Below are 11659 nucleotides of genomic sequence, written 5' to 3'. Positions count from 1 at the left end.
ATAGCAAGCTCAAGGTACTTCACTGGTTGCATATATGTAAATTGTTAGGACTTGGTAAGGTCAAGGTACTTTACCAGTTGCATCAATGCCACCATCCTTCCATGCATCTCCACTCATGTAGTACACATGGCTACGTGAGATACAGTAACATCGTTAATAGCAAATCTACTCACTTTAAAAAAATTCATCTTAAAATGAGATTCAGGTCCGAAATTTCAAAACATCACAAGCGATATTGATATTATTTGACAGACAGCTAAGTGGTCCCTATATGGACTAATTATTCACGTAGAACAATAGATAAAACAATAGAATATTTAGCACAACGTAGAAATTTACTTAGATTTTTTAAGAGTTGTTATTCATTGTTACAGGACAAAGGAAGGACAAACACATAATGATAATTATATGTGTAAAGAGACAAGAAACTTTTCTCTCACATACTCCTTAGAAATCATTCATTTAATATTCCCAAGAAACATTGATCTCTATGAATGCTAAACTTGTGTACATGATTCCAAGAGATGATACATTTTATGAATTCCACATGGCACAATTTTGAATCTGAATTCAAATTCATTTAATAGTTATCACATGACACAATTATAATTCATCACATAGTTATCACATGACAAACTCTCTTACATACTCCTAACTATCATATCATATATATCATTACTTTTAAATTTGAATATAACTTATAGAATTTTTATTTTGAGAGGGACAAATAGTTTATTTAAGAAAATTACTAGATCTCATGAAATTCCTCGCTGAATTATTAGGCAATAAGTATAAAACTATCAATTCATCTTTATATTAGTTTTATTAATAAAAATAAAAAGCTAAGCTTTTGGTAATTTTCATTTCTTTAAGCTTATATTCCGGCCGTTAAAGCATCGTGTTTTGTTTAATGCTTAACTATATGTCATTACTCTTACATTTGAATTCAAATTAAAAAATACAACTATATGTTTATCTAACACGCAATTGTTACATCATTTAAATCATTATTTAAATTTTGAAATCAAATTTATATTTAATTACTTTAATATTCAGTTATTTATTTATGAGTAATTACATAATATATATTAACTTATAATTTAAATTTACTTTTTCAACCTTCATTTCAGCTCAAGTAGGCAAATTTTTATTTTTATTATTTGTCATTCCTTGCAAAGGGTATTGGCTTATTACCATTAAAAACTGGGATCAAGTGTATTAGTCCGTACAATTTATCATTGAAAACTCTAATTTACTAATTTATATAGACAAAAAATGCAATGAAATAGACAAGGCCTAAACATGTTAATCATGTACATTAACATCTCTGCATCAAAGTGTATGTGTTGAATTCAGATTTGTCCATGAATGATGTCTGACCTTACTAGGGCTGCAAACGAACCGAGCCGAGCCGAGTATGTGAGTGTTCATGTTTCTGTTCATTTAATATCAACTTGTTCAAATTTGGTTCATGTTTGTTCGAGCTTTATTATTTGTGTTCATGTTTGGTTCATTTAAATTAATGAGTGTTCATGTTCGGTTCATTTTCAGTTCATGTTCGTTTGTTTAATGTTTATCGAGCTTGTTCGCGAACATATTTAACGAGTTTTTTCAAACTATCAAGCAAACACGTTCATGAACATATCTATGAACAAACACATTTATGATAAAAGTAATTGTCTAAGGCAATTATTATTTATATTTATTAATTATTTGTATCGAGCTTATTCACGAGTTCAAAATTGAACATGAATCAAGCTTCTTATCAAGCTTAATGTCGAGCTTGTTCACAAACTTCAAATGATGTTGTCGCGAACATAAATGAGCCGAACACATTAGTGTTCAAATTTGTTTATTTAAGAATCGAGTATTTAAAATATTGTTCATGTTTGTTTGTTTAGTTAATTAAACGATCACAAACGAGCTTTAATCGAACCGAACAACGAGTAGCTCGTCGAACGTTTTGTTCGCTTGCAACCCTAGACCTTACTAGTAGGCATACCCTCTGAGTGAATGAGCTGAGAACCTATGAGTGAATGAAGAAAGGGGGGAAAGATAAAAAAGAACTAGAGAAGAGGGAATCTATAGAGAACTCAAGAAGCTATAAATCTCAAACTAGCATAAGATCTCCAAAAACAAGGAATAGTAGAAAAATATTCGAAATTGTTACTCACCACTCCTTATTGATTAAGTTTTGAGGGCTATAGAAAATGCCGGAGCAACAGCAACAACAACAACAATCATTTATCCCACTATGTGGGGCCGACTACACCACAACAACAAGAGCATCAAGTCTTTATCCCACTGCATGGGATCAACTACATGAATCATTTTTCTTCATTTTGTCATGTTAAGAGTCAAATTCTCATTAAAATATAATAAAAAGTTCATTTCTTATATTTTCTAACATTTTTTTAGGTCTAGATCTACCTCTCTTAGCATAGGTCAAATCTAATACATCTACTCTCCTAATCGGGTCATAGCAAATGTAGATCTAGACCTAAAAAGATGTTAACATGCCCAAAAGTGAACCAACCCCTTGGACTGCTACGAAAAAACACCATCGGATTTCAAAGGAACCTGGTCTAATTCAAAGATTTCACCTAATTGGGCACGTCTAGCATATTTTTCACAATAGCAAGATCATTATAACAGACTTCGTTGAGTTCGCCACCATAGAATTTAACAGTTACCCCTACTTGTTTAACACTAGACTTTGATTATGCTCTTTTAAAAGAAACATTGGCCCTCATTAAGGGTGTCAAAAGTTGACACGACCCAAAACCCGACCGGACTTGACCCAGAAAAATCCGGGTTCGGGTCAACCCATTTGTGAAAAGGTCGGGTTTAGTTCAGATTTCTGACCCCTTTGAAACAGGTCGGGTTCGGGTTGACCCGACAACCCGGAGTTGACTCGGCTAACCCGGATCCTATGCTAACCTAGCCAAGTCGATCGTCGGCCTAGCCTACGCTGCCACCTGCCAGCGTCCTCGACCGCTAGCCCCAGGTTCGACTCCTGCCTCGCCATGCTCGGGTCAAGCCTTGCGTCCCTTACCTGAGTTGCCTCTGACCTCATGGCTCACACGCACCTGCGGCCTTCTAAGTCGAGCCCCGCCTCCTCTAGTCCGCATCTATGCGACTCCGTCTCATCCGCCCCACCTCTGCGACTCAGCAAGTTTGCATCTCTGTGATGACTCGTCTCAACCTCGTCGAGACCCTACGCACATGCAAGCCCGTGCAACTTGGCGATTAAGCCTGCGGAAAGAAGGCAAATATTCGGTCCGCAGGTCGAGTCGGGTCAACCGGGAAACCCCCTCGGGTCGAGTCCGGGTTGGAAATCCTGACCCATTTAAGGTCGAGTCAACTCGGGTTAGAACTGAACCTAACACATTAACCTGAATTAACAACCCTAGCCCTCACGATTCCATCTCCATCTACCAAAACTACCAAAAATGTTTCAAAAAAGTTGGGCATACGACGTACAAAGAGTTTGTGCCCTTCTTTATCTCTAAATATGGGCTGCCTTAACCACCCAACAAGTATTCCATCCCCATTATCCATTGAGCCTACTCTGAATAATCCTCTTTCGCTGGATTATTAGCACTAGACCTTTTTTGTCTTTATGATCAACCTGAAGTGTGGACATCATCCATTCTAGAAGATTATCGCATTCGATTCATGGAGATGAAAATTGTGCCTTGCTTAGAAGTCAAACTACGAATATGCAGCCCGAAAACCTAGCTTTTCAAAAGGCCGACATTTTATGTGACAAAACCATCTAAGGCAACACTCTAATCTTATCTGTCCTGGAGCTACTCCAACCTTTTTATGTATATGCTCGTTTCACATTCTGTCTCTAAGGGTAAAGTCACTCATCCACTTGAGCATCCTCATCTCTGCAACACTTAATTATATGCCTCTCTTTTAATGGCCAACATTTTACGCCATGAAGTATTGCAGGTCTCACCACCATCTTATAAAACTGTCCTTAAGTTTGAGGGGTACTTTTCTATCACACAACAAGCTCGATGCATTCATCCACTTCAACCATCTAACTTAAATTCTACTAATAATATCCCCATCTATTTCACCATCACTCTAGACAACAGACCCATGATATCTAAAAAGAGTACTCTTATTAATGACTTGATCACCTAAATTACAATCCCCCCACTAGACCTATTACTATTAAAAATTACAATCCATATATTCAGTTTTAGATCTAATCAAATGAAAATCTTTAGACTCTAAGATTGACCTCCATAATTCAAGTTTACCTTCAACTCCCTTTCCATTCTTATCATCAAGAAGAATATCATCAGTAAAAACCATACACCAAGGTACCTCTTCTTGCAAATGTCTAGTAAGAACATACATGACTAAAGCAAAAAGATATGGTCTTAAAATTGATCCTTGATGCAATCCAACTGAAATAGGAAAATAATTGGTCAAACCATCTTATGTTTGAACACAAGTAACATCTCTTGCATACATATCTTTAATGACTTAAGTATAAGCATTATTAACCCCTTTCTTTTTTAAAACTCTCCATAGCACTTAAAATAAATAAATATCATATGTAAATCCACCCTATTCTCTCTATACTCCATCAAACCTCTCAATAAATATATAGCTTCCAAAGTAGACCAACACGGCATGAATCCAAATTCATTTTGAGAAACATTAGTATCACATCATAACCTATGCTCAATAACTCTCCCATAGTTTTAAAATATGACACATTAATTTAATTTCACCTTCATTCTTAAAAATAAGAATCAACACACGCTTTCTCCACTCTTAAGCTAAGGTCACTAAATCAATTGTATTCTCATAATTTTCATTGAAAAACTTATTAAAATATCACATTCAACTTTGTTAAATATCCTCTTCTAATAAAAGCACTTTTTTATCTTTATCCTTAATGCACTTTACTACTAAATCCTTATTTCTCCTATCTCTTTGTTTGGCTAACCTATGCATACATCTTTCACCCTTAGTATCTAACCTATTATATAAATCATTAAAAGTTAAATTTTTTGCATCGCATATTGCTTTCTTAAATTATTTATGGGCTTATATATATATATATATATATTCCAATTTTTCGAGCTTTTAAATCTAAATCAATTTTTATAATAAAACTTCTTTTTTTATATTTTTTTTCATATTTTGATTCCACCATCAACTAATTTTACTATTAAGAGCTTTTCCTTTTAATACTTCAAACATATCCTTTGTAATATTGTTAATATCATTAGTTATTTTTTCTTACATGAGATTAGCTTTCTCATGTATAGTCAAAATCTTAAGATCTTGAATCTTACTCTAAGAAAAAAAAAATTATTAGTATTCTTTAAATGACCCCATCTTATCCTAGGATAATATTTTACTTTATTTTTCATAATTTACCCCTTCATCTTAAAATTCAAAAATAATAAGTGATGTTGGGTGCATTAATTTTCACTCATATTAAATTTACAATCTAAATGATCTATTATTCTTGTAAGAAAATAATCAATCTGAGTTTTCCTACATCTATTCTTATAAGTAATGAAATTTTCCTCTTTTTTCTTAAATAAGGTGTTAGCAATTATAAAATTATAAACTAAAAAAAAATTAATATTGTCTTACCATCTTTATTAGTCGCTCCAAACCCATAACCATCATAAAAGCTTTTAAAATCTTCTACCTCTCTACCAGCATGTCCATTTAAATTTCTTCTAATAAAAACTCTTTCTTCATTAGATATCTTTTGTATTAATTTTTCTAAGTCACTCCAAACTTTTTAATTTTGAACACATATACAAACTTACTTAAGAAGTATAAGCACTTATAATATTAATAATCTTAACATCAACAACAATCTTTAAAGTTATAATTCTATCTTCAATTCTATTAATTTATATAGCATTATGCTTCAAACTTTTATCTAAAATCACACCTATCATTTTTAATACAACTCTTACCATAATACCATATTTTAAATCATTAACTATTAATCTCCTTAGCATTCAATCCAACCCATTTGATTTTCTGAATGCATAGAATATTTATATGCCTATGAATTTAGAATATTTATTAATTCCATTAACTTGCATATAAGAGAATCCATATTCCAAGTTCTTATATTAATTCTAGTTTTATGGACTAACGTTTTTGCCCACATCCGTTCGTGATGTATGAACCCTTGCCTATTTAACACTATATCTGAGCGTCAGTGCAACGGCCTTTGCATACTTCTCACTATATTAAGGTCATATAGTATGTCGCTTCCAAGAAATATCCTAGCATTAACACAATGTATTAAAGGATTCATGTCATGATTATTCGATAAGTTTTACGTTGGCTATCGACTACCTAACACAACTCTCCACTCTTCATCCAGGACTTAGAATCCATCAATGACAGGTCGGCTATACCAAAAATGTAAAATATAAGGCTACACGAAACACCCATACAATACTACACAGACTACCCTGGATACATGTCATCCTATGATTGGTTGTAGGAGGGCAAGGTTGAATGGCCTTGTGATGATTTACCTTCGGGGCGAGTTCGATGGCGTCGAGTTAACAAATAGGTTTGGGCAAGTTTGTGATCAAGTGTTGAGGTGAGGGGACCTATGAAATTGGCTATTTAGTTTCTATATCCTCATTAGATTTTTGTTCTTCAAGAGAGCCAAATTCAACATCTGGATTTTTCACAGGTTTCTCTATACTGGTAAGACTACTTGAATCAATGTCATTGTTTGTTGGTGCTTCATAAGTATCATGAACAACTACAGTGAGAATTTCAGCAAGAACTAACACCTGAATTTCATCCTTTGAATCTTCCAGCTTAATCAATTCAATGTCAACTTTGTTCTTTTAGACTTTGTATAAGCTACATCTTGTGTCTCAGCCTCAACATTTCCATCTTCAAAAATACCCACATCAGTAGAAACCAAAGGTACTTCCACTGGTTTTCTTTCCCTAAATAAACCTTTCTAAATTCCTCCTAATTTTAGTTTTTTATGGTAAGTAATAAAATGTAGAATTAATCCCTTTTGCTCATCTTGCCTATTGCCCGCCCTAGTGCGGCCCAAAGGCTCAGTCGATCCATTACATAGTCAAGTTGCTTTTGAGGTAGAGGCCCATTTATTGAACAAATATCCCATGGACCCCTTTTAGGAGGGAAACAAATAAAGAAATAGAAATTACATAAAATAGACTAAATAGAAAAAAAAATAAAAATCCAAATCAGGCTGATTGTTGAACTGGTTGGTTAAACCAATTAGTCTTGGTAGCACCGATGTCATTGACATCTTGGCAACTAGTCGGACGGTGAAACTTGAGAATTGCTAGGGTCAGCAAAGTAGAAGCGATGGGAAGTTCCTATGCATGAGAGTTTAACGTATTCTTCCTAGCAAGCGTAGCCTCCATGAGCTCAATGGTCTTTGCCATAGGGGAGGATCACATAAATTTTCATATGTAGACTTTAGTTTCCTACACCTCTGGAGTCGCCCTAGTCATATGAAGTGAAGGATCGAAAAGAGTATATTCTTTCTCCAGTAAACTAAGGGGAACCCTGAAGTAGCCAATCATAAAGATCCCAAATTCTTGCATATAAGCCAAGCACCCACTAAGTTAGGGTTGGCGCATTGAACTCATTCAACGGGTGACCTAACAACTCGCATAGGTTCAGGTGGATCCTAGGCTTACTCAATATCACTTACACATGGACCCCAAATATAACTTTCTCAGAAATAAAAAAAGAATCATTACCTCCACTAGTCACTCGCAATCGCATAACTCAACCTTCAGCATGGTATTGTGGCCACCAGTCCCCCCAAGAGTGAGTAGGTGTTGTTATTCCAACCTCCTTGGGAGTATAGATCGCAATCTCATGAACGACACTCACCACAGCGAGGACTTCACGAGCTTCCTCAAATGAAAAGATTCATCTAACAGGCCTTTCATCAAAAGGCACATCATCAAAACTCGGAGAAGAGACTACAACCACCTTACTTGGCTCGACTTCTGCTGCCTTATTTGGCTTGCCCTTTGTCACCTTACGCATCTCAACGACTTTCGGCTTTTCTTCTTATTCGCAATAACTTGGTTGGACTTCAAACCTTCAACCTCCACCATCTTGCATTAGTGAATAAAGGTTTTCGCAATAATCAACTATTAATATTAACATACTTCGAAGGTAGGGGTGTCTAAAAGGGATCAGCTCCAACCTGGAATTGACCCAACCCAAATCCGATCTACTCGAATCTAACCCATTTAATAAATAGGTCAAAAAAGTTGAACCAAACCCTAACCCATGTTTAATTTAAAAATATATATATTTTTATTAACTTATTAATCATAATTTTAGGTTAATTTATTAAAATAAAAATATTATCAATAAAGAAAAGAATTTAAGGAATAAATGTTAAGTAGCTCATTTTCAAGTCAATCGAGTCAGTGGGTCAACCCAAACCCACTCGTTTAATAAATAGGTCGTAATGTATGACCCGAACCCGACCTGTTTGTTAAACGGGTCATTCTCGAATCGAGTTCAGGTCGGGCTAACGGGTCAGATCATTTATTGAAATCCATATTCAGGTCATTTATTAACACCCCTATTTACAAGGCTCAACTCAATCATCTCTCACACAAGCTATAAAGATCCAATCAAGGAAAAAGAAAAGAAAGGAGTGTATCCATATCAATACCCTTAGTTGTTATTTATAACCAAAGACAATATACAGGTGAAATCAATGTTATTATGCGAAATAGGTGCTCTTCCTAAGGGAATAGTAAAAGCAATAAAATAATTGTTATTTATTTTCTCTTTCTCGTTTGGTGAAGAAAATAAATGCTTTTCTGCTTAAATCTCGTCCTTTTTCACAAGTCTTTCTTTAAAGGAGCAAGTGACTCATGTACTAAATGTATGTCCACATATATCCAGATAACTAACTTGCAAGTACTCAAACAAGTTCACACTTGAGACATGGAGCCAAGACAAACGCTCACCCAAAAGAAGTCTCGCTTTGAGGGGCTGTCACTAGAACTAGCATATGTTTATGCAAGTATTCATCCTAGTGGAGTTCACAGCATATCAACTCACCTCTGAAGGATCAAATTAAAGATGTGCCTCTTCTTGGTAAGTTCAGCTAAGGGACTGACTTCAACTAATGTTCACCCTAAGAGGCATTGGCCCTAATTTCAATATAAAAAAGGAGGCACTAGCCATAGGAGGGCTTGTCTTCTTGGAAACTTACCCTAGTTAGGAAATTCATCTTCCATGGATATCACTATCCAAGCTACAGGATGCATACTTACAAAGCCCATCATCATATAACTCAATCGGTGATGTTTGTCCTCATCTCACAGCCACACTCACCTAGGAGACTCATGACTCGTCTTAAGGGACTCGTAGTCGTCACTCATCCAAGGGAGCGGGGGGGAGGCTCACCTGCTCAAATTACTTAATCTTGAAGACTTGGCACTTATTCATGAAGACTTGGTCAAGGCACTCGCCCCCCAAGGACTCACCCTGAGGACTCCTCACGGGCATCTCAATCCACAACAGAGGTGGAGAGCCATGCACTACCTTTCAACCCAATCCATGTGTTTGTATCACTTTGTACGTGCCATTTCATGTATCATTTTTCTATTTTCCTAAGTGTATCATTTCCTATACCTATCTTAACATATAAGGGATCATATTTTGGACTTCATGCTATTTTTATTATTCACAAAGATCATTTAGCTTCTCACCTACTCTTAATTCCCTCACCATATTTTCCTATTCCAGCTTGCTTAATCTATTAGTAGGGTCAAGTATCTTATTCTAGCTTCTCACCATGCTTTCTTATTCTACCTTGCTTAATCTATTAGTAGGGTCAGGTGACTTATTCTAGCTTGTTTAATCTATAAAGTTGAATCCAACACCTATAATACAAAACATCTAAGATAACGTCTTTCTCTAAACAAACTTTCCACTTGAGACAATGTAGAAGATATAAGAAAACAAAAACAAGTAAAAAGCACTAACCATAAAAGATAACACTATATGGAATTATTCAGACAAATAATCTCGAGAAATGAAACGTTCCCAGCACAAAAAAACGCGAGATCTATTAAGGTCAAACCCGTCAACTTATTAAGATAATATAACAATAAAAATTAGCGACGCCCCAAATGGAAATAAACGAAAAATACTCAATAAACTAGCATAAATTACCAGATAAGAAACAAACCAATGCTAAAACCGTACCCCATTTGGATAGGGTAGAGAAAAATGAGAGAATTTAAATAATTACCATGAAACGAGGTAAGCAAATCCGGCAAAGAAGGTGAATATGCCAGCATAGCGTCGGAGGAGGAGCATGGAAGTGTATCCAAACGTCATTGGAAAGATGAAGAGAAGATTGGAAGTGGCTCCGAAGGAGAGGTAGGAAAGGAAAGCCCCGGATGCAGCGGCGTACAGGTGCTTCGCCGCCGGGCCCGGCATAAACCGCCATGCAAAGCTCACCGGAATCGTGGCCACGAAGCATAACAGAAAGCGGAGCACCGGCACGGAGACGCCGATTGCCGTTGCCATCGACTCCATCTCAAGCACCATTCGGATCGCAGCGATTAAGAGAGACTGAATGGAGGATCTGACTTACCTGAGCTTTGAGTGGGGAGAAGAAGACATTAAAAGGATGAGAAGACCCTTGGAATTAACGATGGTGATAGTTAGGACGTCATTGACCGATATTTCGGCCAATAAGTGTTTTACCAAAATTTCTTCCGGGCCAATAAATGCAATTCCCAACGTTGTCTTCAAAAAAATTTAAAGATAAGATATATAGGGAACTTTTATTGGGTTCGGAGTGCGGACATAGCTCTGTGTATGTAAATAAGTAGTTTTGCGCCACGTGGAGCCCACCTTGACTCCACCGTAATGAGGAGATCGTGTGCTCTGTTAACCCGATAACACGACACGAACCATCCGAACTACTTCAAAAAATGCACGGTACCCATATCTTCGAGAACATCCGAAACGTCACTTCCTTCTTTCTTTTTCGGGCGATTTGCTAGACTACAGTCCATCTTCCAGAAGGAGAAGTTGAAGGTTGTATTTTTCGAACGAAGCAACTTCATCTTCTACGCTAAGCCTGCTGAGCTTCATCGTGGCAATGGGAAAGGTTTGATTTTCTTAAGTTTTATGCATTTTTCGATATTTTTGAGCTTTTAGGGTTTGGTTTGAATGATGTTGTGAATGCCATTTGCCCGTTAAGTTGTGTGACAAAATGTACTGCTCGGTATCGTTGGGTACCGGTGGGTTTCGCTGCGTTATCCGAATGTGTACTCAGCGGTACCTACCAGATTAAGCTGGGATATTTCTGTAAGCATTCTAAGTTGTACAAGTCATTGTAGATCTAGGGTTTGTTGTTAGAGTTTATTCTTTATTTTATCGCATTCCACGGACTCTCGTCGGTGCGAGTTGTATTGTAAATTTTTTCCTGGTTTCGCTCGGTACCACTCGGTACCTCTCGGAACTACTTGGTACCTCTCGGTACCAGTCGGTACCTCTAGGTACCGATTGGTATCCATAGGTACCGACTGGTTCGTAGATGTACCAAACTGGAATTAAATTTATCCTAATCAATAACGCAGGGATATGTGCCGAAGATTAG

General features: G+C 36.3%; 1 protein-coding gene across 2 annotated transcripts in view; it reads right to left on the bottom strand.

Annotated features, from left to right (window-relative positions):
• The window catches only part of LOC110091799 (lysophospholipid acyltransferase 1-like), a 32980-nt gene extending 22212 nt beyond the window's left edge, over positions 1-10768 (bottom strand). Inside the window, exons 1-2 of one of the 2 annotated variants that reach the window (XM_020816046.2) lie at positions 10298-10768; positions 75-130 (exon numbers count right to left, since the gene is read on the bottom strand). In XM_020816046.2, the coding sequence (XP_020671705.1) occupies positions 75-130; positions 10298-10599 (358 nt within the window). In that variant the 5' untranslated portion in view covers positions 10600-10768. The remainder of the gene's footprint in view (positions 1-74; positions 131-10297) is intronic. The other variant, XM_028699712.1, reaches the window with a different exon arrangement.
• Between the last annotated feature and the right edge of the window lie 891 nt (positions 10769-11659).

The sequence above is a fragment of the Dendrobium catenatum genome, unplaced genomic scaffold, assembly GCF_001605985.2.
Source record: "Dendrobium catenatum unplaced genomic scaffold, ASM160598v2 fragScaff_scaffold_133, whole genome shotgun sequence".
NCBI classification, from domain to species: domain Eukaryota; kingdom Viridiplantae; phylum Streptophyta; class Magnoliopsida; order Asparagales; family Orchidaceae; genus Dendrobium; species Dendrobium catenatum.
Note: the sequence above shows the minus strand (reverse complement) of the source record. Positions and strands in the feature narration are given on the sequence as shown.